This window comes from Crinia signifera, chromosome 1, assembly GCF_055691185.1.
Source record: "Crinia signifera chromosome 1, ASM5569118v1, whole genome shotgun sequence".
Classification (NCBI taxonomy): Eukaryota; Metazoa; Chordata; class Amphibia; order Anura; family Myobatrachidae; genus Crinia; species Crinia signifera.
The window spans coordinates 362,075,344-362,103,126 of record NC_139217.1 but is presented as its reverse complement, the minus strand read 5'-3'; the positions used below and the strand labels follow the sequence as shown (position 1 = coordinate 362,103,126).

At 42.0% G+C, this 27,783-nt stretch overlaps 1 protein-coding gene across 1 annotated transcript in view; it reads left to right on the top strand.

Moving 5' to 3' along the window:
- NOC4L (nucleolar complex associated 4 homolog) overlaps positions 1-27,534 on the top strand; it is a 30,647-nt gene extending 3,113 nt beyond the window's left edge. The window contains exons 3-15 of the mRNA XM_083150050.1: positions 257-363; positions 502-609; positions 683-832; positions 2,116-2,215; positions 7,828-7,862; positions 7,941-7,991; positions 8,123-8,234; positions 8,337-8,397; positions 14,740-14,850; positions 14,974-15,137; positions 17,050-17,132; positions 25,728-25,841; positions 27,321-27,534. Of these exons, the coding sequence (XP_083006176.1) occupies positions 257-363; positions 502-609; positions 683-832; positions 2,116-2,215; positions 7,828-7,862; positions 7,941-7,991; positions 8,123-8,234; positions 8,337-8,397; positions 14,740-14,850; positions 14,974-15,137; positions 17,050-17,132; positions 25,728-25,841; positions 27,321-27,434 (1,310 nt within the window). The 3' untranslated portion in view covers positions 27,435-27,534. The remainder of the gene's footprint in view (positions 1-256; positions 364-501; positions 610-682; positions 833-2,115; positions 2,216-7,827; positions 7,863-7,940; positions 7,992-8,122; positions 8,235-8,336; positions 8,398-14,739; positions 14,851-14,973; positions 15,138-17,049; positions 17,133-25,727; positions 25,842-27,320) is intronic.
- The last annotated feature ends 249 nt before the right edge of the window (positions 27,535-27,783 follow it).

Sequence of the window (27,783 nt, the reverse complement as noted above, 5' to 3'; positions counted from 1 at the left end):
AATCCCAGACTGAATACCCCCTTTAATCTCCCCTTATGTCTGCTAGTGTACCTAAAATTATCTGCTGCAATGTATATATCCATTTTTAGTATTGTGAGCTGAAGACCGCTGATGCTTTCTCCAAATCATCCACCTTCATATTAAAGGATTTTCAACTTTCTTTTTGTAAATTATTTTTTTAATTTGTCTTATAATCATGCGCTGTACCTATCCTACAATCCTCTATCATGTCCTTAAATACTTATTCTATGACCAGAATCACTGAGCGCAGAAGAGAAATATAAAATATGGATGAGGCACCGTTACAACGGCTGTGTGTCCTGTCTGCTGGAGCTTTTGAGTCACACTTCTTTCCAAGTTCAGGTCAGTATAACATTCCAGTTAGTGCTAGAATAACTCTGTGGAATGATAACTTATTTATAGGCACTGCATAAGGTATTTTTATTTCCATATTGGCTTGGGTTGTTTTTTTATTTGTTGTATTTTCTCTATATTCTGAAGGAGCTCTCACTGTGCACACTTATGAAGTTTGTCCAGCTAGAAGGAAAATTCCCTTTGGAAAGCGCCAAGTGGAAAGCTAATTACCGGTTTCCGCGTCCCTTGTTAAAAGTAAGCCTTTTCTAGGATGGGCCTTTCTTGTTATCCTCTTATTGCTTGTAAGCTTACACTTCTTTATTTTCAGTTACTTGTAGATGGCTTATTAAAGGAGGATAAAGATTCTTCCCCTTTAATTCACCGATTCCAAGAGTATTTGGAATATGATGATGTCCGGTATTACAGCATGACGACGATCAATGAGCGCAGCGCACGTGTCCTGCAGCACGCAAAAGAGGTATAGTGGTAATGAGTTGCACCCACATGCCCTGATTGTTTCTAAATTGGTTAAGCTTGAAAATGTTGACGCTTTTAGTGTGTGTGTGTGTGTGTGTGTGTGTGTGTATAATATATGTACACGTATATATTATAAAAATGTATTGGTAAATCATCTCGGTACTTGTGTATTATCACGGCGCCCATTGCATACCATAAGGCATATGATGGTATGCGATACAATGTTAGCAGATGTTATACAATTTCAAATTGTATACCATCGAATTGTATGGCATATACAATGGTATAAGATTTTAAATTGTATAAGCACCCTAATGGGTGCTTTCAATGTTAATCGTGCCCCCTATAAGATAAATAATTGTATAAGCACCATAATAGGTGCTTACAATGTTAAAAGCACCCCTACACCACCCGTGCTATCAACGCCAACCAGAAGCGTGGCGAGCGCAGCGGTAAGCGTCCTCCGACCTTTTCATACCCCCACTATCCACGTCAGCGTGGAGTTTACTTTATATAGTGTGGCAAGCGGACGCGGAATACATGTGAATTATTGCGCGGCCCCTCGCGGGGCTCGCTACGCTTCGGGCTCGGTGTCTCGCTGCGCTCACCACGCCACACTATATAAAATTAACTCCACGCCGACGTGGATAGTGGGGGTATGAAAAGGTCGGAGGACGCGTACCGCCGCCCCTCGTGGGCTCGCTGCGCTCGCCACGCTTCGGGTTGGCGTTGATAGTGGCAGTGGCGTGGGGGTGCATTTAATATTGTAAGCACCTAATCGCATCTCATTGCATTGTATGCCATATACAATGGTATACAATTTTAAATAGAATACAATGCCATACGACTGAATATCGTGGGTGCCGTGATAATACACAAGTACCATCATCTCAATCATAAACAATTTTAATAAATATAAATTTCCTATACTATAGCGGTTTGCATTATGCATACATTTTCCCCTCTTTCTTTCTTGCTAAAAACTGGATGCATAGTTTCGTTTCTATTTTGTTGTGTTCCCGCCCATGTCTCCCCCTGCTACAAATTGGCATAATCATTCCCTGATGTCTGGGTTGGGGAATCGGAGGAGTATTCAAGGTTAAAGACATTGATCCCGACCAGAAACGGTTGGGATTGACAATTTGGGGACTTATAACCAGAACAGTTTCCCCTCTTCCCTGCTGGGTCACCGATTCACTTGCCAAATTTCTCTGTTTAAAACTTTCAGAAATGTCCTGGAGCCTATAATAGATTTATTCTTCTTTTTGTTTTTCTTTCTTCCAGCCTTTAATCTCTATTTTCCAGAACAATGTATTTTGCCTCCTTTCATCCATTAATATGCCTACTGAGAGTGAATTGTCAAATTTTCTGATTGAACAGAAAGGTAAGGGTTATTATACACCGTTCTATTTACATTGTCATTATAAAGATGTGTCCTCATTCATTTAGACTAAGTACGATATAAGATGCCTGGTGGGAGTGAGCTGGTAGCTCTGCTAATTATATTTCCTGAAAAGCACTTTAATACAGCATTTTGTATGCAGATACAGCCGCATACCGAATCTAGGAATGCTGCATATCCTTTCAATCAGCTGATGCTGCTTGAGTGTCCAATTCACATAGCAATGCAAATAAGATGCATTTTCATGTAAAAGATTGCACAAAAAGATGTTTGGTGCTAGATAGGATGATAAAAAGACTGCAAAAAGAATTTAGGAGGATACATCTGTATGTTGTGGCTTGTCCCTTTATATCCCAGTGTGGTTCTAAGGTACTTGGGTTCTTGTACCGCTCTCCTTCCGCTGGTGTGTCTGCTAGGCCTGATAAGTGTTCGGTCTTCAGTAACTAATGCCTAGTGCATAAGATTACTTTCTTTTGAAAAACATGAGTTCTAGATCTGTGTTTTGGTATAATTTAGGAAGGCACTCTGTCATATGTGAATTTGGTGCAGGTAACACACATACTTTCTTACTGGGATTTTGGGGTAATTGTAACTGGGCCAAAATGAACTTGCGCTGTCATAAAAGAAAATTGACTTCTCTAGGAACAGTTCTTCACTTTGGTTAGAAACATAAACCCAAGGATCAGTGGTGTATTGTAGATGAGGGTACCTAAAATATTACCATGGAACAAAAAAATATATTTGTTCTTGCCATGGATCTACGATCGGTTTGTTACTACTCACAGGTCCTATTTTCGCATTTGATCTTCGCTATAATTGATTTGGTTTCAGTTTTCAATTGAATGATTTCAAATGATGACAAATTATAAAATGCAGTTGTTTTGTCCGTTTAGAAGTACCTTAATTGTCTTGATCAATTTACTTAACAAAATACTTAATTTTGTTATTTTTAACAGCTACCTTCATTTAACAATAACAAGAATCTTTTTATTTGTGATAACATAGCTGGTAGTCACTTTGATGCTGGGAGAAGGCATGGAAGTGAAATGCAGGGGCATGCTCAGACCACAGCCACACCTCCTCCCAGCATACAAGGAGGAGCAATGGAGTGGACTGATGCTGTGTACACACGGGGGCGATAGGGGCTGAAATCGCTGGAAATATGGTCGCTGGCGACCATATTGCCAGTGATTGGGAGTGTGCCCCGGCGATAAATCGCCGGGTGCGTGCTCCCGTTTTCAGCCCCTTTCTAATCGCAAGCTCCTGCAACCAGCTAATTACCTCTGCGGCACCGCCAGCAGAGGTTCCTTTTCATCAGCGACCATCTCTGGTCGCTGATGCAAAGGAGACACTGGGCAATATATTGGTCAGCAATATATTGCTAGCAATATATCTCCCCCCGTGTGTACGGGGCTTCAGTGACACCCTTCCTGTTCTTTTGTTCGGCCCTCTCTCTGTCCCTCCACAACCAATTTCCAGGTTGGGCTTGTTTTGTTCAGTACGTCCTTGGTTTTTGTTTTAGTTCACTGTGTGAAAACTGATGGTGTACTAACAACCCTGATGTTTTTCTGGTACTTATGTAGTATCTGGGCGTCCGATTTAGAAATCGCATCGCATGCGACCAAATCGTATGCGATGCGATGGTCAAGATTTTTCCATAGGATTCAATGTTAAAATGGTCTGAGTCCATTTTAACATAGAATTCAATGGGAAAAAGGGGTCCTTTTCCTTTCCCCACTATCCAAGTGGGCATGGAGTTGGATATAAACCTGTGGCAAGCGTAGCGAGCCACCGAGCCCACCCCGCGAGGGGACACAGAATACTTTTTAAGAAATATGCGTCCCCTCGCGGGGCACGCTTTGGGCTCGGTGGCTCGCTGCGCTCGCCACGCTATATAAAATCAACTCTATGCCCACTTGGATAGTGGGGAAATGAACAGGACCTTCTTAACATTGAATCCTATGCAAAATCGCATCGAATCGCATCGCATCTGATTGTATGCCTTAACGTAAGGCATACAATCACAAAATCGGACGCCCAGATACTACATAAGTACCGTTTTTTTTGTTATATAAGTGGCAAATACAGTTTTGCAAAATAAAGAATTAATTGTATTCATTGTATTCATAAAACAAGCGTATCATGCTTATTTTGGACGTCACATAAGCCAGTAAGATGAGAATTGGGTTCCTTTTAAAAGTTTGTAACTGCGTGGACTAAAGGTGATCGAAAAGTACTTAATGTCAACATACCTATGCTATGGTGTGAACCAAAAGATCACTTGAGTGACTGCTGTTTATGTGCTGTAAATGTGAAGGGTATGAATTCATTTAGGAATACCAAAGTATAAATTCTGCAAAACAACCAATACTACATAGCGAACATTTACCTGTACCATCATTCAGTTCTTTGAAGTTGAATGTGATGATGTGGAAATGTTAATTTCATCTGGTGAAACTGACAACACAGTTGACAGTTTGAAGAAAGTTCCTTTACTTCAAACAAATTTTCTCAAAACGACCTAAAGGATTTAATTTGTAACTTGAATTTATTGAAAGATGGAGCTGAGCTTTTAGCATCCGGACTTCAAGAAAAGCAATGTCTTGAGCCGAATGTTACTATATTAAATTGCTTATTCTCAGCATCAGTGGTCTGTGTTGATTTCAAAATGGAAAAATTTCTTCTTGGGCAGCAAAGTGGATATACTTTATAAGTATTCGTGTCACATATGCTTATAAGATAGTCGTGCAAAACAAAAGCACTGGCAGCAAACCTTATGGCCTCCAAGAGAAGAAGCTAGCCCTTCATCAACAGGAAATAAATCGTACTGCCGCCTCTCTATAGAAAAGTGTGTGACAGCATTGGACAGATCAGGTGATTTTTTTCATGTATAATTGATGCACATTTCCATCTGTTAGTATTGAAAATATAAAGGCAGGAATTTTGTAAAGGCCCACAGAAAATAGTGACTGATCCAAATTTTACCGTATCTATGATTGAAACCTAATCTGAAACAAGGATGAGTTATGTGTCTGTTGTTCCAAATTTTTTTAGGCAAGCACAAGGCAGACAACTGTCAGGAATTAGAAAAAAACAAAGTAGAACAGCGCTTGCGCTATACTGAGTTGTATAAATAAAATATAATGCGTCTAGGTATAACAAATTACTTCAATGTAAAAATACACATATAAAAATTGCATGCATCAAATGACAAAATAAAATATCATAAAAAAAGCCTTAATAGTTTTCATGAGTTGATGATAATAAACTGCACCTCCACAGGCTGCTAACTTTAATGGAAAGCTGCAGTATTAAAATCTTTTAGGGAGCTCCCAGACTGCAGGAGAGAGGGCAGAGCTGAGCAGATACTGCTACTCCACTCCTTCAGAAACCAGATTTTTTTTTCTCCGGACCAGCACGCCTCAAAAGGACACCACCAGGCACCATTACATACACTCAACGAGGGAGTTGTTTCCACCATTGTTCGCTTTGTGTACCCCTTGCAATAATCCAAATGGAGTTCTTTAAACTGACATAAATCTGCCCGGTTATCCCCACTAGCTGTATAATCTACTGCACAGGTTCTCAAAGTTGGTCCTCAGGACCCCACACAGTGCATGTATTGCAGGTCTCCTCACAGAATCAAGGGAAAAAATTTGCTCCACCTGTGGATGTTTTAAAATGTGTCAATCGGTATTGAGTGCACCTGGAAAACGTGAACTGTGTGGGGTCCTGAGGACAGAGTTTGAGAACCACTGATCTACCAGGACATCTATTTAACGCATATTCTGATCAGACCCTGTGGAGGTCCAGTATATTATCAGTTCAGGAAACCTATTAAGGCTCTTTTTCTGATCTTTTATTTTGTTATTTGATTCATGCAATTTTATGTGTAACTCGGTATGTCACATGTACATTTTTTGAACAGCTCTTTAGATCACTTCACATCCAATCTAGGAGATCTAAGCAAAGAATAGGGTGAACGGTTCGACCAGGATATCAAGGAAGGTGGGATTGTCTCATGACAGCCGATTACTGTTAGAGTCTGCAGAGGGACTACCCGCAGCAAGAATACAAAAGAGAATCCTACAAAATACGGTTCTACTAGCCTCCTAACCTAATTATTTACCCCATATACTAGAGTATAAGCCGAGGCACCTAATTTTACCACAAAAAACTGGGAAAACTTATTGACTCGAGTATAATCCTAGGGTGGGAAATGCACAGGGTTTAGGGGCACACGGAGACACACACACACACACACACACACACACACACACACACACACACACACACACACTGCATAGGGGAACACTGACACACACATTGTGCACCTCACTTAGTGACCCATATTCATGTTAGAATATATAGCAGTGTCCCTTATACACATAATTGCCACTGTATTGCAGTTATACAGTAACTACCGCCCTCCCCTCTCCAGCTCACCTGGGTAGAAGGTTAGATCTCCCCAGCAGCCGCATGGAGTTCAGCTGGGCCTTCGCTTCCTTCTCCTGCGGTCAGATGCACTGTAATCAACATGGGAAGGGAGTTCGGTGAAACTTTCTACGTAAATTTCCCCCATCTGCAGACAGTGCTGGGCAGGGGTCAGGGGGGATGCAGCACAGCCGCTGGGTGGCATTTAATGACTTTCCTCAGCAGCAGGGAGTGCCAGGCGGGGGTCCGGGGATGCGGCGCAGCCGCTGGGCTGCATATAATGACTTTGCCCAGCAGCAGGGAGTGCCGGGCATGGGAAAGGGGGGATGCATATGATCACATTCTCTGGCTGCAGGGAGTAAGCGGTGGGGGGATGTGGCGACGGCAATGAGGACTCTGCTGATGATTTTCCCCAGCAACAGGCTGGGAGGGGGTTGCGGCTGGCAGGGCTCCGGACATGACTGGTTTCAGTGTCCGGGGGAGATAAGGGGGGGGGGGGGGGGACACTCGGATATGGGAGCAGAGTACCACATTTCTTCTGGAGGGAGGCAGAGAGAAGCCATGCCCATCAGGCTGCACTCTCCTCTTGCATTGCTGCCCTGCTGTTGGTTGGTGAATGGCCCACTTTAACCCCTGCCTGGGACCCTCACTCCAGTATAAGCTGAGGGGGGCTTTTTCAGCATAAAATTGTGCTGAAAAAATCGGCTTATACTCTAGTATATACGGTAATTATCCTGTGTCTTTTTATAACATTTTACAAATCAAATTTTATCAGAATAAAATAATTAAATCTTTTTAACTATTTAACATTATTTAATTTTTCATAAATGTTAAACTTCTACATATCTCAAAAACTAGAGCCAATTGAAAAATAAGCATATTATATCATGATCAGGAGCACACAATTGATCAAACTTTGCTTTTAAATCCCTGACAACAGTTGATTGTTCCCCAGTTCTAGCGTTTGCCATGTTTGCTCTATTCACTAAACAGTCTAATGTGTTGGTTAAAGAAAGGAAAATGTATTTTTCCAGTCCTCTAAACTAAACCAAAGAGAAGTGACTGCAGTTAACTATTATACTTACCATTTTAGATTTGGAATTATGTTCTTTGAATAATGGAATATATGTAATTCACTATCAAATTTCTTTTTAACTTAGAAAAATGTGATGACTGGAAGCCATCAAAATTAAAGGTAAATCCGGTCCTAGTGTTGTGTGTACAATTCTTCTTCATTGTTTTAACTTAAAGTAACCATTTGTTTTCTTTTCAGGAACACAAAAGGCTATTCGAGAGAGTCTGGATGAGCTTCCTAAAGCACAAAGTAAATCTGTCATTCCTACATGTGATCATACAGTTGTGTTGGGTCACAGATTTTCCTTTCCATATGTTTTATTAATATAAATAACTTCATCCTTAAATGCTTATTAGTACTGACATGTTTTACCTTTCCAGCTCCCAGTCAGTCTGTACAAAAAGGTGCTTTTAATCCTGCATGAGTCTATATTACCGCACATGAGCAAGCCCACACTAATGATAGACTTCCTTACAGCAGCCTATGAAGTTGGTAAGCCGCAATACGATTTGTAAATGTCTGTGTATTTGCACTGTCCTGCTGGCAACCTCTTGGCATTTATAACAAATTGCTGTATTTTCTTGCTTTGCTTAGGTGGAGCTATAAGCCTTCTCGCACTAAATGGGCTGTTTGTTCTCATTCATCAGCACAATCTGTAAGTAATGGTCTGAATACTTTTATTTTTTTATAGCTTTCATGGGGATGAACGTGTCTGCTCTATATGCATTACCCATTAATGAACTGGGCAGAGACCGTTGATTGAGTGCAGTGTCCCTGAATTTGCAGGTGGAGCCTCTCCTTCTTAATTGACCACCAGCAGTTACTATAAGGTTAACAAAAAGTCCCCTTTTAAATTAGTGGACTTAAAGGCAGAAGGAAAGTCAGATTCATTGTTACAGAATCATCTAAAATACTGTTTGTTAGTTCTGAACACCATGCATTATCTCTGGAAGGCTATAACTGCATTGAAGAGAACAAAGGACGGTAAAATAGTACGTGGCAAATACTTCCGGTTTCTGCGGCGATGTGACCGGCTGCAGGCAAGTGAGCTCCGCTGCCCGACTGGCTCAGTACACACTCCCCACGGCAATTACGTCCTCCAATCACACTCCACCCCAAAGCCCAGCAGCCCGCCTCGCATCAGAGGCACATGGACAATACCTGGAGGCGATGCCCAGCTCTAACAAATCTCAAAAAGTAAAGCTCAGCACCGCTTCCACACCCAAGATGGCGCTGGATCCCGGAGCCTTGCGGTGCCCGGCCCTGCTGGAGATTCCCCCAGCCACAGCACAAATTTTATACCTGCTCACACAGATGCCTCAGGCTCCAGCCTCCATCTCCTGCTTATCCTGACAAGGTAATCCCTTTACTGGAAGCTCCAGTGACATATGGAGATATGGTGAATGCTATAAGGGCAGCTATAGGCCCACCGTTGATGGAGCAGACAGCAGATATTAATAGGCAGATTGCCCAGCTCCAAAAGAGGGTACTGGAAACTGAATTCAAAGTGGGAGAATTGTTTCCAAGATATAGCAGAAATGAAACCTATTGTCTCAGCACACAAAAGATATTCATTCCTTGCAAAATAAAATCCAAGATCTTGAGAACAGGTCACGACGTAATAATCTGCATATTGTATGTTTGCCGGAATCTATTAAGGGCCCAGATTTATTCCATTTCATAAGAAACAAGCTCTCTGAATTACTAGAAGTCCAAAATGGCTGCTCAGATATGGTCATAGAATGTGCACACAGGCTAGGCCCAGACCCAGGACAGTCATCTTCAAGTCACTTCATTATCTCCACAAGGAGCTAATCTGGTCGGCTTTTTGCAGACACAGAAACATAAAGTGGGAGGGCCACTCCATCCTCATCTTCCAGGACAACTCTGCGGAGCTGACCAAACAGAGAAAAGAATTCTCACCGATTTTGTTCACCCCTCATAGCGATGGAGCGAAAATTTGCATGGTTATACCCAGCAAAGCTGAGAATTTACAATGGCTCATCCTTTAAAGATTTATTTTCAGCAAGAGCTGCAGAATGCTATATCGCGGAGTAAGAACAATCCTGCCAAATTCAACATCAAATGTCGGACTGCGACTGAACACGTTCCCTAATGACTTCTACACATTTTAACCCTCACAAATGCTCTGGGACCCCCGGCTTTCTCGATTGGGTCAGTCTATGCTGCCAGCACTCTGTATACCTGCTATGTTTGCAGGTTGGGATCCCATTAGGAAGACCCCTTTCTGACACTTCTCTCCTGATTTAAGATCTATATGCACATGTTTTCCTCAGGTTTGTGTGAGATAAAAAAAGGAAGATAATATGACCTATGTTTTATATTTGCTGCCTTATTCACATTAATGTGTGGTTATGATTCAAATTGTTAAAAATTTGAGCCGAAGGCTTAGGAGCCTAATCGCAGATGTATGCAAAGTATGTTTTGTACCGCACAATTTATGGAAGTTATATGTTATGGCTTATATGCCAAGATATTATGTTATATGTCCCACCCCCCAATGTTAATCTGCCTACTTCTACAAGACCTCATTGTTGCATTCACAGCTTCATATACATTAGGGTTAACTATTACTATGAAAAGTACCACCCCCTTTAATCTAAATGGCTCTAAAGATTGGTAGCTGGAATGTGTCAACCAGATGGCTCATTAATATCATACAACTCTCAACGGCCCAGGTGTTGTGTGACTTTTACACCCAATTATACTCTGCCTCTAAATTCTGGGAGGGGCTTGTTCTCCCTCAGATGACAGAGAGAGATTCTCTACTCCTCTCTAAAAATATCTCCAAAGAGGAGGTATCCCAGGCAATATCGAATCTTAAAGCAGGGAAAGCCCCCGGCCCTGATGGTCTCACCCCCGATTACTATAAATTACTAGCGCACAAGATTACCCCCATCCTCGCCAATGTATTTAACATAATCCTCTCCACAAAAAAAATCCCTGCTTATTACAAATCAGCCAATTTACGTGTTCTACCCAAACCAGGCAGAGATTTGACAGCTCCGGGATCATACAGACCAATTTCTGTACTAAACATCGAATATAAACTGTTATCTAAGATCATGGCAAAAAGACTTAAAAAGATACTCCCCTCTTTGATTCATATAGACCAGGCATGTCCAAACTGTGGCCCTCCAGCTGTTTTGAAACTACAAGCCCCATCATTCCTTGCTACAGTTTTGCTATTAAGGAATGCTACCACTATGGCAAGGCATGCTGGGGTGCGTAGTTTCACAACAGCTGGAGGGCCATAGTTTGGACATGCCTGATATAGACCAAATGGGATTTGCGATGGGTCACAACTCTGTTATTAATATTAGAAGAGTTCGATCAGCGTTGAGTGTGGCCCAGTGCACCATGTCAAACACTCCACAAGCTATTCCATCGTTGGGCACAGAAAAAGCCTTCGACATGGTACACTAGGACCATTTATACGACACTCTGTGGCAATTCTCTTTCCCTGAAAAATTCATTAACCTCCTAACCTCACTATGGGGGTTATTCTAGTCCATTCTTTCTGACAAAATCCTTCTTAGATGGACAAAACCATGTGCACTGTGGGTGGGGCAGATGTAACTTGTGCAGAGAGAATTAGATTTGGGTGGGTTTTTCTTCAAAGTGAGATCTATATTGAAGTGTAAAATCATGCAGTCAGTATTTTCCCTGCACAGAAACAAAAAAACTCACCCAAATCTAATTCTCTCTGCACATGTTACATCTGCCCCCCCTGCAGTGCACATGGTTTTGTCCATCTAAGAAGGATTTTGTCAGAAAGAATGAACTAGAATAAACCCCTATATGATAACTCAGCATCCCGGATAATTTATAATAATGGTTTGTTATCCGCTCCCTTCCCCATTATGAGAGGCACAAGACAGGGCTGCCCTCTTTCTCCCCTTTTATTCGCGTTCGCTCTAGAACCTCTGGCGATCACCCTCCCTAGTTCTTCCACCTTCCAGGGTATAAAAATTTGCAACACTGATCTGCGTATATCTTTATTTGCAGATGCCATGTTGTTATTTCTGTCACATCCCCAACATGCAATTCCTGCAGCTTTTCGGATCCTGCATCACTTTGGGAGCTTTTCAGGCTACAAAGTCAATGTGGACAAATCTGAAATGTTGGTCATTAAAGGCCCCACGCCCCATTTCCCCCCCTGAAGACACTCTACATTCCATAAAACTTCAACCGCACCAGATAAAATACTTGGGAATCCACATTCCTAATTCCTTATCCGATCTCTATAAAGTTAATTACCCACCAATAATTTCTGAACTCAACCAAACCTTACAAAATTGGAAGGACCTTCCTCTATCTTTACTTGGCAGAATAGAGGTTCTAAAAACGGTTTCCAAAATTTAATGTACACAATGCAGATGTTACCTATTAAACTATTACCTAAACATGTCATCAATTTCACAATCCTGCTCATAATTTATTTGGAACCACAATAAACCAAAAATATCCATCTCCTAAATAAAACTCCCAAAAGCCGGTGGAGGCTTGGGCCTTCCGAATCGCCAATTACATGCGTTCCCTTCTGTCGCATTTTGCATTGGGCTGACTAATAGAAATTGACTCCTTCTCCCTATTTGCCTTTGATTGTGACTTATTCTTCCACTATCACCCTGGAGCTCTTCTACACACAAAAAAATCACTAAACCCTAAACATATTTACCAGAACCCTTTATTTAAAGACATATACGAGGCCTGGCGGTCCATCTGTAATAAGGTAGACCCCCCCCCCCCCCCCCCCAGGGCTGAGGGCTGAACAACCCAATTTTTAGGAGGATCCAATCAAAAGGATTAAAATATATCTCCCAGGTGTTTGTACCCAGGAGGTCATTTGCTATCGTTCCAAACACTCAAAGATCAATACGGTCTCCCAAATAATAGTATGTTCCCCATAATGCAAATTCAACATTATGTCTTATCGCTTCCCCCTGGAATGATCACCCTCTCAGCCAGCTCCTTACTACAGTCCTGGGTAAACAAACTCCATAGCGGTACACTTAAATCTAGACCTGATATTACATAAATCATCTGATTGTCTCATCATTAATTCTTAATATAAAACAAGAGACTCATGGATACGTGATATCCATGAGTCTCTTGTTTTATATCAAGAGGGTAGTCCAAAGGGCCTATATCTCCCAACAACAGCGTAGTTACTTTGATCCTGATGAGACGGGTAGGTGTCCCAAATGCGTATACCATGCAGCTTCCTTGTTTCACAGTCTCTGGGCCTGTGGATACATTAAAAAAAATTGGAATAAAATAATAAACTATGTAAACTCATCTTTCCTGCTCCAGGTCTCACTAAACCCAATACCACTCATTTTCTTAAACTTCGACCAATGGCAACTGGAAGGCCGACCACAAGTCACTAAAACCATTCCTGACTCTTCTATTTACAGCTGCAAAGAAAGCAATACTCTACTCATGGATTGATAGACATATACAGTACCTAATCTTGGAGAGTTAGACTGCTTATTAATGAAATGTCATATGATAGATATAACACGGTTCACTCATTTCACTCACTCTCCTCAAGTTTTCTTAAAATAATAGGAACCATATATTGAAACCAAGTCAAAAGACCTACAGGTCTGCATCCTTCAAACATTAGATGTACAGATGTTTAACGTTTAAACAAATGTTATCATACTGTACATTTTATTGTAACGCTACATTGACTATGTTTGCACAATCTTTGTTAGGGGATTACGCCCCCGCTACATCAGTGGTTCTCAACCTTGGTCCTCAAGTACCCCCAACAGTGCATTTTTTCCAGGTCTCCACACAGAATCACAAGTGACCTAATTAGCTCCACCTGTGGATCTTTTAAAATGTGTCTGAATAATGAGTGCACCTGCTGGGTGACCTGGAAAACGTGCACTGTTGGGGGTACTTGAGGAGCAGGGTTGGGAACCACTCCCCTAATTTCCCTGTTAAATTCTCCTCCCACAGTTGATACCTCTTTCAATTTTCACACAAATTATAGTTTAGTACTTACCCTGAATTTGACCTAAACCTACTAGGACACATGTTACGATAATAAAACTTGGAACCATCTGGACCTCAAAGGAATACAAGCCTTGCTATATAGGCAAGTCCTTCACAAGAACTTCTAGCCAACCAATTGAGTTAATACAGGAGGACGTTTACCATTTAGTCATTAATATTGAGACTTCTGCTAGTTATTCTGGAGAATTATTCAGACGGTATACTATTATACAAATTTCAAACCATGCTATGGTAGCTTCCAGTTACTTTATGACTTGTCCATACTTGGCGTTCTTGACGTCTATATTCGTGTGATATATTTATATTTGTTAAGAAAAATTTGTTACTGAAATTTTGGAAAATTCAATAAAAGATAGGATGTGATGTCAAATTGAACAAGAGTATGGGCAGCTTTAGACAGTAGGAGAGCAATTTAAATATTAGATTGACCTAAGGATATCCTTACAAAGAAATAAGAATCAGATAGGATTTAAAGTAATAAGGGTTAAAGGGACAGACTAGATGGTTCAAGTGGTTCCTATATGCCGTCAAATTCTATGTCTATGCATTAAGCCTTGGATATGACTGTGGCTATGCAACCTGCAATTGCCAGAGGTTTGAATGGTGCGCATGCTCCCACACCTGTCATACGTGGCTATGAGTTTTTGAATGCAGCACAACATATGACAGGATACATCTGTACCAGCCAGTCAGCTCTTAGCTGCCATATTACAGGCTGTGTTTGAAAAATGATCAGAGCTGATGGGCTGGTATTTGATCTTTTTCAACATTATTTCTCTTCAAGGCTTAGTGCTTAGACCCCTGTGTCTCATAGATGGCCAAATAGAGATCAACTGTATAATGTAATGTTTTGGGCAAGTTGTTTTCCACTGCTAACAAAGAAGTGGAGTTTTGCGGTAGGAACTGTGGGCAGATCTTTGTGCTCATTGTGTGTTTGTCCCCTCAGAGAGTACCCAGATTTTTACAAGAAGCTTTATTCTCTCCTGGATCCTTCTGTGTTTCATGTGAAATATCGAGCCCGCTTCTTCCATTTGGCAAATGTATTCTTGTCTTCCACGTAAGTTCTAAAACTTCATACGCTTCTACATACATACTTAAGTCTTCTCTTCTCCACATGCACTTGAGCTTCCATTCACAGCACCTAAATGATTTTATATTTCTGTTGTCTGTGTTCTTCCAGCCACTTACCTGTGTACCTAGTTGCTGCATTTGCCAAGCGTCTGTCCCGGCTCTCTCTCACAGCACCACCTCAAGTCCTGTTGATGATTATTCCCTTTATATGTAACCTGATCCGGAGGCATCCAGCTTGTCGACCTCTCATCCACAGGCCCATGGCATCTGAAGGTGAATCTTGGTTTATGTTAATAATTTTAAAGAAGAATTGGATATGGAGGCTTTTAATTTTGATAGAGACTCTGGGTCCATATTGACTCCATAGTAACTTCATCAATGCCATTACTTTTTACAGCCAATGTGTACATGATTTGTTTGGCAATAACTACTGTTATGGAGTAGCTGGCATGGTGTATAGGTTTGTACAATTAAAATAATTGCAAGAGTGTCAGCAAGCGCTTGTAGGCAGTAGTTGATGCAATGTTTTCCTGTCCTAGATGTTATGACGACAAAGCTGCTATTTTTCTTCTCTACCCATGACTAGAAAATGTCTGGTATTTTACCTTTAGCTGAAAGGATGGCTAATTCCAGACATTCAAATTGTCAGCAAGAATGCAGTCTCTTTGAAATGTTCCCACTGCAGCTCTCTTGGACAGAAAATGACCACTTTTCCCTGTTATTTATTGTATTGATTTCTACGTTGGAGAACACATACTGTACAAAGAACACACAAATGAATAAGGAGTTTATTTACGAAGAACCCGGCTTTTCTAAGTATGTTTATGCCCAAAATTTTAAAGGACAGTTCTTTTACTAGCCATGTCTTGATAGTAAAACCATTGGTCATTTTAAATATTGGACACAAACACGATCAGAAGAATCTTTAACCAGACACTTCGTAAACAAACTGTTAATATCTTTCCCCTAGCGACATCGGCTCTTTTTCCTTATTGCCCAGTCTCTGAACAAAAAAAGTGGGCACATAGTTTTATCTTTTTCCTTTATCATTTGTTTTCTTACTTTGACATGGGCAGGTAGTCTCCTAGACCTAAGACCCTGCTGCTTCAACACCTCACTGATGTCTTATACAGACAGACATTAAGGGTGACATTTAATTGGATGCAATTTTTTTTTTTTAATGCATATTTTAAAAATTGACTAATTGGATGTGAATTTGCAGGTGACAAGTGCGATATGGTGCGAATTTAAATTATTATTTTTAGTAATGATAATATGCAAATTTTTAGACGTGTGATTTTTTTTTTTTTTTTTAAGATCTGAAAGTGTGCTGTATTTAGTAAAATGTGTTAAAAAAAAAAAAAAATTATGCTCAGGAAGGGGGCACCTTACACCATTAACAGCCACGGGCTCATTGAGCCAGACCTGGTTCCAAAAATACGAGGGACATAAAGCGTAGGGGTCCCCCGTATTTCTGAAACCATCCCAGGACTCTTGGACCAGTCCTGGTTCCAAAAATATGGGGGACAAAAAAAACCTGGGGGTCCCCCATATTTTGGAACCAACAGCCCGTGTCATGCAACAGCGGAGGGACACTTTTTTTACTTAAAAGCTCAGGAGGGGGGACCTAACGCAATTTTTATTTTTTTTATTTTAACTTTTACACATTTTATAAGCTTGAATAATGCACAGACCTGTGCATGGTTCTGTCAGAAGCTGGTCTGTTTGTGTTTTTGCCAAAATTGCATCCTATTAAATTTGCGAGTTGTATTTTTAATGGGAAAACATCTGGATGCAAATTGAAGTGTGTTGAAAAGGGTGTGGTCAGGGTTTTGACTGTCGGGATCCCGACGTCGGGAAACTGTCCGGCACCCGTTGAAAAAATGATTTTTACCAGAATTCGCATCCTATTAAGTTGGTGATTTTGGAAACGCATGCAAATTCGGACGTTTTTTGACTAAAAATCGCAGAAGTTGAGATCTCATCCCATTTAAGTCACCCTATGTTTTTAGATATTTCTTGTAAAGTTGGGGTTTTGCCATACTTTGTAGGATTTGTGATTTGTGGGTTTTGTTATTTGAATTTCTAGCCATATCCCCCCCCCCCCCCTTAATTATAAAATGTCCTACAGCTTTCTATGTCTTTTTATAAACTTGATCAACACGTACACTTTTTTTGCTCTTAGATCTTACATCTGATCCATACATCATGGAAGAGCAGGACCCAGCAAAAAGCCGAGCTTTGGACAGTTCTCTCTGGGAGCTAGAGGTAAAGTACTCTTGCTGAGAGGATTATAGGCGGGATGCTCTAAACCAGAAATGTGGTAAAAACCCTGTCATCTGGGTTTCTTCCTCGCTCTCCGTGGCAGCCATTACTCTGGGTATTCCCTCTCTATCTCCAGGTTTAGACAGGTATATATTGAAAACTCCTCCCACCTTGGGTATATGTCTGCCTCCTCCCCTTCCTCTCCAGTCTTTTTTCCTGTCTCTAAGTTAGACTAGGTAGGATAAGGTTTGTTATTTTGTTTGTTCAAGCGTACCTCAGTATGTGCAGCCAGACGTCCCTGCGTGGCCGGGCTGAGATGGGTGTTTTCTACCCAGGGAGAAGAGGGGGCTCATCAGGCAGCGTCCTGCTCTGAGTTACCTGCAGGATGGCCGGCGGCACATGGCGGTGGTATGTGGACTCCGTCATCCCCCTGAAAGTCCGAGACGCGAGCGTCTGCGGGAAGCCGGCTGCCGGGCAGAGCTGGTGGACGCGTACGCGGTGACGAGGCGGAAGTGACGCGGGGTCCCTCCACCGAAGGGACAACAGCGAGCGGCCGGAAGAAGGGCTGTTTTCACTTCAGCATAGGGCGGAAGTGATCAGACGGCGTCCGGAAGGACGCAATGCGCAGCCGCAGCGCGCTGGATTTAAAGCCACTGGGACTTGAACGCTGTACTCACCAGAGCAGCGATACCTGCAGTCATGGACCTGGAAGCTGATCCTTCTCCCCTAATACCTGATACTGCCATGGAGAGGTAAGACCTCTCTGAGGTGCGATACTATAGCATATCGGTAGAACAGTTAGTGATAGGTTTTTTCTCTACTTAAACTCCATAGTGTGTCTAAAGCCCCTGCAAAAAAGAAGGCAAAGACTAAGAATATCATGAGCAATTGCATGTCATGTGATACAGAGTTCACCCCGGAGAAAGGCATTAATCTGTGCAAAGAGTGCAGACAAACTACAGCCCCACAGGCTGTGGATCTAACCCAGATATTATTGTGGATGAAGAGTGCACTGGTCACTAAGGAAGACCTTAAGGAGATTCAGGGAACTAAGAGGTCCAGGGCCCAAGCTAGCCTGGAGGGTGATGCGGACTCAGATCAGCCCATACTAAATGTGGATGACACGGACACATCAGAACCAGAGTCAGGTGAAATAACTGAAAAGGAAAGGTCATTCAATTTAGATCTGGTAGACAGCCTATTAAAATACATTTACAAGGCTATGGATTATAAGAAGGAAGAAGAGGCACCTGACTCATTATTCGAGGATAGAGCCTCTAAAAGCAGAAGTTTTCCTGTGCACAAGGTGCTTAAGGACTTGATGCTGGATCAGTGGCAAAATATTGACAAGAAGTTTAGTAATTACAAAAGAGTGGAAAGAATGTTCCCCTTCAAAGATGAGCTTCTAGAAAAGTACTGCAAGTTACCCAAGGTGGATGCAGCGGTATCCGAGGTGGTCTCTAAAACCACGATACTGTTAGAGGACGGGGCTAATTTGAGAGACAGCATGGATAAGAAGGTGGAGATGGGCCTAAAGAAGTTGCATAACACTTCTACGGTCTCTCTAAAAGCAGGGGTCGCCATGGCTTCAACATCAAGAGCGCTCAGAGTATGGGGCACTAACATGGCGACGGACATAGACGAGAAGATATCAAGGCAATATCTGATCAAGAACCTTAATATCATGATGAAGGCTATAGACTTCCTCTGCGAAGCATCACTCGATGTGGTGGAGTATTCGGCCAAATCCATGGCAGCAGGGATAGCAGCCAGAAGGGCCATATGGCTGCGAAGCTGGGCCGCAGACGCTAGTTCGAAGAATCGGCTTATAGCACTGCCCTATGAGGGTAACCTATTATTCGGGAGTAAATTAGACTCCATTATTCAGAGGATGTCAGGGGGGAAGTCCGCAAAACTACCACAGGACAGGAGACAGAATTTTCGAGGCCAATCTCCAAAACAGCACTTCCGGTCGCGGTAGGAGGGAGGCTGACCAGATTCGTGGACAGATGGAGGAGATCAACACAGGACAGATGGGTTCTGTCGATCCTTACCCAGGGTTACAGCCTGGAGTTCCTAAAGATTCCGTTAGGAAGAAAATTTATAAAATCAAGAACGCCTACGACAACAGAGGAAGTAGAAGCATTAGAGCTTATAATACAAGAAATGCTGGAATCAAGAGCAATAGAAAGAGTTCCAGTGGGAGAAAGAGGGAAAGGCTTCTACTCCAAACTTTTTCTAGTAAAGAAGTCATCAGGGAAGTACCGGGCGATATTAGACCTAAGGGATCTGAACCTAAACATGCAAGCAAAAAAGTTCCATATGGATACCTTACAGGTAATCCTTCTAGGAATAAACCGCACAGATTTCATGTGTTCAATAGATTTGAAGGATGCGTACTTCCATGTCCCGATAGCTGTAAGGGACCGAAAGTTCCTCAGACTGATGGTCCTAAAACAACACCTCCAATTCAGGTGTCTTCCATTCGGTTTATCAGCCTCCCCAAGAGTATTCACGAAGATACTAACGAGTCTGATAGCATTCATAAGAATACAGGGGGTTGCAATCTGGTCCTACCTGGACGATTTACTCATTTGCGGGAAAACAGAAGAAGAAGTGAGACAAGCAGCCCAGACTACAATTACTATACTTCGGAGTCACGGGTGGCTGATAAACGAAGGGAAAAGTCAACTGGAACCCCATCAAAGAATTCAATTCCTAGGGGTCATTATAGATACAGTAGAGCACGCGGTATACTTGTCAGAAGAAAGATGCGGAAGAATCCTAGATCTGGCCTTACAAGTACAGTCCCAGAAGAAGACAACGCTAAGGCAAATTCTCCGGTTGCTAGGGATGATGTCATCCACCATAGGGGTGATACCCTGGGCGAGGTGGCATATGAGGATCTTGCAGAGAGAAGTAAGACCCCTCACGAGAAGAGAAGTGGATCTGGAGTACGAAGTAGTATTAGGTCAGAGGAGCAGGCAGTCACTAGACTGGTGGCTGGATCCTCAACTAAACCTGAGAAGTACGTCGTTAAGTCAGCCCCTGTACCAGGTCATAACCACGGACGCAAGTTCGACAGGATGGGGGGCTCACTGTCAAGACGCAAGGTGCCAAGGCCTGTGGTCCCAAGAGGAGAGAGCAATGTCCTCAAATCAGAGGTAAATGAGAGCTGTAGTGAGGGCATTGAAATTCTTTCAAGAACACATCAGAAACACCCATGTCAAGATCAGGTCGGACAACATGACGGTGGTAGCATACGTGAACCGACAAGGAGGGACCAGGAGTGTAAAACTCTGGGAAGAGGTATCCAACATCATGCCGTGGGCAGAAAGAAACTTATGCTCCATATCCGCGCTCCATGTCCCAGGGAAGGAGAACGGCCTTGCGGATTTCCTAAGCAGAAGACAAGTGGTACCAGGCGAGTGGGAGCTAAACCAGGGAGTGTTCCTGGAAGTCACAAGGAGGTTTGGTTACCCACAAATCGACCTCATGGCAGCAAGGCACAACAGAAAGGTGAAGAGGTTCATGTCAAGAGAAGAGGTGACAGGGACAGAAGGGGTAGACGTGTTTGCGCAAAGATGGAGGTTCAATCTCGGGTACGTGTTCCCCCCTTTCCCCATGATTGCAAGAATTCTGAGGAAGATCAGGGAAGAGAAGGCCTCAGTTATCATCATACTCCCATTCTGGCCAAGAAGAAGCTGGTTCCCTACAGTACTGAGGATGGCAGCCAAACGGCCTTGGAGACTACCTCTCATACCGAATCTTCTCCAGCAGGGACCAGTGATACACCCAGACATCAAGACCCTGAGTCTGTCGGCATGGATACTGAACGGTTAATCCTAGTGCGGAAGGGATTATCTCACCAGGTGGCGCAGTTCCTGCTGAAGGCAAGAAAAAAGGTCTCATCCAGAATTTACTATAGGGTGTGGAGTAAGTTCACGGAGTGGTCAAAGTCATATCCGGAGAGTATAAGGACTGGGATCCCCTGCGTACTTCAATTTCTATACGAAGGATTCTCCAAGGGCTTGGCGGCGTCGACTCTGAGGGTGCAGATCTCAGCCCTGTCAGTCATGCTGGACAGCAGATTGTCTGATGACCCGCTCATAAAAAAGTTCTATCAAGCAATTAAGAGAGAGCGTCCTAGAATTAAAGAGCCAGTAGCCCCGTGGGACTTGAATTTGGTCCTTAATGCCCTCACGAGGGCCCCCTTCGAACCTTTGGAGGAAGTACATATAAAGTTTGTTACGTGGAAGGTGGTCTTCCTCACAGCAATCACGTCCGCACGTAGAGTAAGTGAGCTACAAGCCCTCTGGGCGGAGCAACCGTGCCTTAACATCCTGCACGATAGAGTCGTACTCAGAACGAACTCTAAATTCCTGCCTAAAGTGCTTTCCAACACTACTCTCAATCAGGAAATCATTCTACCAGCCTTTTGTTCAGAACCAAGGACTGAGGAGGAGAGGAGACTGCACACACTCGATATGCCTAGGGCTATTACCCTATATCTAAAGAGATCAGAAGAAAATAGGAAAACCAAGCAGCTATTTGTCCTACACTCAGGTGCAAGAAAGGGCGGAGCAGCCTCCAGAGTGACTATAGCGCGATGGATAACAGAGACCATAGCGTTCACCTATAAGGACGGAGGTTTGGAGGTTCCCAAGGAGCTGAGGGCACACTACCAGGGCCATATCTACATCTTGGGCCAACAAGGCGAGGCTATCGGCAAAGGATATCTGTGCAGCGGCCACGTGGAATTCTCTACATACTTTTGTTAAACATTATAATGTTAACGTATCTCCTGCCCAGTTTGGGAAGGTGGTGCTAGAGCATGCTGTAATGCAATAATTCAATATATATATACTTAAGCATCATCTTGGTTATGTCTGTTTATTACTGATCCCCCCCCATATTTTATGCTTTGGTACATCCCAGAGTAATGGCTGCCATGGAGAGCGAGGAAGAAAGGATTCAATTATACTTACGATAATTCCGTTTCTTCTGAGCTTCTCCATGGCAGCCTATAATTTTCCCTCCCTGTTTAAGATATATAGTAGAGACACTCAAAAGACTGGAGAGGAAGGGGAGGAGGCAGACATATACCCAAGGTGGGAGGAGTTTTCAATATATACCTGTCTAAACCTGGAGATAGAGAGGGAATACCCAGAGTAATGGCTGCCATGGAGAAGCTCAGAAGAAACGGAATTATCGTAAGTATAATTGAATCCTTTTTACTACATTTCTGTATTCTCTAACACCCCCCCCCCCCCCTCCGCAGTGTCAGTGCTGCAGAGGAAATCGCAAGCCTATGGGCTTCTTACCGCAGTGCTGTGCGAGGGTTTCATCACGTATCCCTCCCAGCATGCCCTGCATCCGGATCTCAGACCCGGAAGTCCAGTGCCACGGCCGCATCGCAAGGGACAGCTCTTATCACACGAGAGCTGTCCCTTGCGTTAATAAATGCATATGTTATAGCATATGCGATTATTAACATTGCAGTATCCAGCGAAGGGGGGCGTTAGAGGGCTGCAGATGTTAGAACATGCCCTATGCCTTTAAGTAATATGGGATGTTTTGTCGCCTGTAAGTTTAGGCCATTTCATTTCTGAGTTGTGTGTTACTGTTTTATTTTCCTTTTGACAGTCAGCTTGTCAGTAGCTATATCTGGTGGTTATGGTATAAAACAGGCCTGGCCATCCTGTGGCCCTCCAGATGTTGTGAAACTACAAATCCCATCATGCCTTGCCACGGTTTTGCTATAAGGGAGTGTTAAAACTGTGGCAAGGCATGCTGGCATTTGTAGTTTCACAACATCTGGAGGGCCACAGGATGGCCTGTCCTGGTATAAAACATAGATTGACTCATGATAGACAAGTCATATGGTTGACAGGGTCTAAAGGTCGACATGGAAAAAGGTCAACACGAGTTTTGAATGTTTTTTAGGGTGTCTGTCGAAAAAAAAATAAAAACATGCATGGTGACCCTTTCCCCTGTCGATCTTTCCCCCCTGTTGACCATTAGTGGTCGACCATATGACCCTGTCGACCATTAGTAATTCTATGATCAGTCCAGATACCATATCTGGTCAGCAACAGGTTTGCATGTAGCCCAACTGACCAAAGTACTTTTAAGACCGTCAAGTGATGCAGATGTTTGTGTCCATTGCGTTTAGCCTGCTACATAGTCAGAGTAATTGATTGCTGTATGGCGGGGGATTCTTCTCCTCAAAAACCTTCTGATTTCAACTGTGAAAATGTTATTATTGTGCTTTGATTTTCTTTGTGGATCTAATGCTTTTACTGCATATGTGATGAAATGTCGCCTGTGTCATCATCCCTCAGCATATAGTACTGTGATGTTAAGTATTGCTTTTAATTCTTTGGGTTTGTCCTATTGTGATATTGGGCCTTATTCTGGGTCACTCTTAAAGGCAAATTCCTTCTCAAATGGACAAAACCAAGAGTGAACCAGAATAAGGCCCATATATTTATTTATTTACACTTTGTTATATAGCGCAGCAGATTCCGTTGTACTTTACAATAGTAGACAGTGATAAAACAAACTGGGTAACAGACAGACTTGGAGGTAGGAGAGCCCTGCTGCAAGCTTACAATCTATAGGGATATAGGGGGGAAACACAAGGACAGGCATCAGTAATAGCATAGCAGTCCCACCAAGTTGCAGGTCCAGAAGGGAATCTATATAATATAGTAAGTGCCTCGGAGGGTTATGCATGTAGAACTTAAATATGATAGGCTTGCCTGAAGAGGTGAGTTTTCAGGGAACACTTGAAAGTTTGGAGGCCATTATGCATGCTTAACACGAAACAAGACCCCCTGATAAAACTATTGTAAGCATTGCCAGATGTAGATTAAATTAATGTTTTTAGTCTTAAGGACTGTTTGGAAAGGCGAAAGTTTATTCTTATGCAATTCTCCAAAGTAAAGTAAAAATGTTTTTGTTTAATGGACCCTTATAGGCCTTTAACACCTTCGGTGGTATGGGCGAAAATTTTTCTGGCTGCACCACTGGTTCACCACCATCCACTCCTGTCTCTGATCCTTTAAGCGTTCGAGAGTTATCATGGAACATCCACACAAACATCAGTCAGTTATAGTTATGTAGATACCTCCCTTATTATTACATGATTAGCATAATGCATGGCTCTCCATTTAATAATTTTTATTGGGTTAAACATATATACAGGTTGAGTATCCCGTATCCAAAATGCTCGGGACCAGGAGAATTTTGGATAACGGATTATTCCGTATTTCGGAATATTTTAATATTTCAATTATGTATTTTGAAGTATCTTGCATGTATGCTGTATAAACACATAAAATACACACAAATATATTTTATTACCACATAAAATACACAAATATATTTTATTTGTTCAAAAAACAAGGTTTCAAAACATGAAACAAAATTTGTGTACTATCTCAGATATTGAATTTGAATGCCAAGCAATCATTTTCTTGTACATATATAGTGCCAGTTACATATCATGTCCTCAGTACTGCTGTTACAAATGTCCCCAGTGAGTTTTTAGCAAAAAAAAATTATTTTTTTCACTTTCTAGAATGTATGGTTTTCGGAATAATTCGGATAACGGATACTCGGATACGGGATACTCAACCTGTATATATATAAAAAAAAAAAAGTGTTTTGTATGTTTCCATAGTGTGTGTTTTTTTTTTTTTTTTTCATTTACTTTTATGTACTTTATCAGAGTATATATTATAATTTATGGGCCATATATTGTCCCAAAGCTTTTGTGGTCCGGAAAAGAAGCAATCCACTCCTTCCACTGTGTGTTGATTCCATATCAACATCACAAACATGCTGCTTCACCTGTTCTGCTAAAAATTGCTGTCCATTCTAATATCTGCCACAGAACCCAACCTAATATATATGTATAAACTGCCATGTCTACGGATGAGCAGGGTGACACTTGAACGTACGTAAGGATGCTGATTACAGTATCTTGATGGCTAACTGAAAATATCTAGGTCGGCACATGAAAAGGTTGACATGCATTTTGGGGATTTTTTTTTTTTACTTTTTCATACTTTTCGATCCACGTGGACTCCGATTGGGCATGCTAAAGTATGCCAAGTGCAGCATCGGTGGAGCAAGGCATCTGGCCCAAAGCAAGGCAATCCATGCATAGGGTCGCAGTACAGGAAATGGGTGTTTGTGCTCAAGTGTCGACATGGCCTCCGGAAAAAAGCTAATTTCAACCATCTGCCGTCCATCTAGACATTGTCTGTCTGTGAGTTATAACACACCCATTGATTTAAAGGGCACAAAAGGAATTTTGTTGTTTTTTTTGGACAACCTGCTTAATCCCTCATTGCTTGGTTTATCCAATGGTTTTTGTTTACAATTTCAAAAATAAACAGGATATGACACTATCTTTAATTCCTTTGTGTCCTTTTCACTCCAGTAATGACTAGATCTTGTACCATTTTATTGATGTGAAATCCTGTCTACAAATGAGTTTCATTATGCAACATAAAATTCCTCAAGCCCCTTTCCCTTTACGAATTCTAATACCACTGGTTTTCTTTTTTTATTTTATGTTAAATGCAGGCTCTGCAGAATCATTACTACCCAGATGTTGTGAAAGCTGCCAATGTAATTAGCCGGGTCCTGTCCACTCAAGAGAGTGAGGTTTCTGAGTTCCTGGAGATGACCTCCTATGAGGTATGGTTTATTTACCTGTATGAGATGTTTTTGCGAGAAAGTGTCCTATAATATTAATTTCAAATAGGATTTCATCTCCACAAAGCCATAGCGGGGAGTATACAGGTTGATGAAATGCAGGTGTAGGTGCCAGGTGGTTACTCAGGGCCTCCTGAATGGTGGGTGGAGTATGGTTCATCTTCTGGCTAAAGACTTGACCACTGCAGGGACATTGTAGCTATTCAAAATGTTGTTTGCTTGCTCTAGTGGCTGTATAGTTTCTTTCATTGAATAATCAGTATTGCAGATTCACTTTTCATTTGTGGATCCAAGGAAGAGTATTTTTTTTTTTTAAAGAAACAAATAAAACCCTTTTAATACCATAAAGTTCCAGGTTCTACTTTTGCTAAGCCTTCCGATTGTCTCTGCCTTAGGCTTACCATATGAAACCCATTGGCATCCAATGCTGTGCTCTATACAAAACCATTTGTTGGCATTTCTTCCAGTTGAAAGAGGAATGTAGTCCTTCTTCTTTTTTTTTTTTTTTTTAATGCTTTTTATTGGAAATTTTTATACACAAAAATGTTGACAAAACAGTGCATCATCCAATAAAGTAATCATGTATCGCCTTGTATTTATGGGATAAAAGCATTCCTTAATAATACAATCTACTGTAAGCATCATACATATTTCTATAATAAAGTCTTTCCACAGTATAAAGCCCAATATCACCCAATGCAATTTACATTACGTCACAATACGATGCATGTTAAATATAAACCAATACACTCTTATAGTGTGTACACATGGGGCGATTTGGCTTCCGATGTTGCCGATATAGTGAACATCAGAAGCCATATCGCATGCAGATCGCATGCTTTTTAGGGCTTGCGAGCTCCTGTGTGAGTGTAACTCGGCCTCAAATAGAGAGGGCAGCCAAGACTATATAGTGCAGATCTGCACTATACAGATGGAGTACTTCCCATCTTGGCAGGGGATGGCGCTGGCGCTGGCGACGCCAGCGCCATATCGATGGCAAGTAGGGGGCGCGCGCGTCCCCTTCCGACGGCGCTTCCAGCCGCTCCCCCGGGTCACCGCCGCCTGCCCGCACCCCCTCCCCTAACCCTGTCCGTCTCCCTAACCATCTGTATAGTCTAAATTGTGCCACTGCATGCATGCCGTGCTATGCGATTCCCGATATGATCTGATCGCATCGGGACTCACATAGCACGGCATATCTTGCCTTGTTTACACACCTTTAATACAAAGTTTGTCTTCAGATAATTCCAAATAAGAAAAGGAATAAAACACAAAACAACGACCAGGACAAAGACTAGACATTTGACACTAGGCATATAACACAAGGGGAGTATAAAGGGTAGGGCTAGAGTGAGGGGGGGGGGGGGGGAGGATTGGAATGCATATCTAGGTATTTTTATATTGTAGGAATGTAGTCTTTAACAGATTTAATTCTTAATATTTTTTTTTTTTTATTTATAGCTTTTTGGGAAGCAGATGAAGAAAAAGTTCAAGTCTGTGCCATTGGAATTTGAACCAGTTACAGGACTACTTGGCAAAAAACGGGATGTCACTGCTGATCACTTCTGCCTCTAAATGGTTTTACTCTTTTACATTGCATCAGTCATTATTATTTTTTTTGTACATGCAGTCCCCGACTACATTTCCATATTTGAATAAATTGCTAATGACCAGAGAGAGACTGAATAGTACTTTGCTTTCTGTCTGGTTTCTAAAAGCTTGTTGTAACAATATTTTTTACAGTAAATGAGCAACCTAATTGTGAGTTCCGAAACGTTTCTACCTGCAAAATTTAACAGTATTTAAGTATATGGTTTATGGATCATGCATATCAGAGAAAGAGGTGCAACTCCTAGATCCAGGAAATTTAAGTTTACCAATTGAGCCTTTGCTAAGCCACAAACTCCCCATGATTCTGAATATA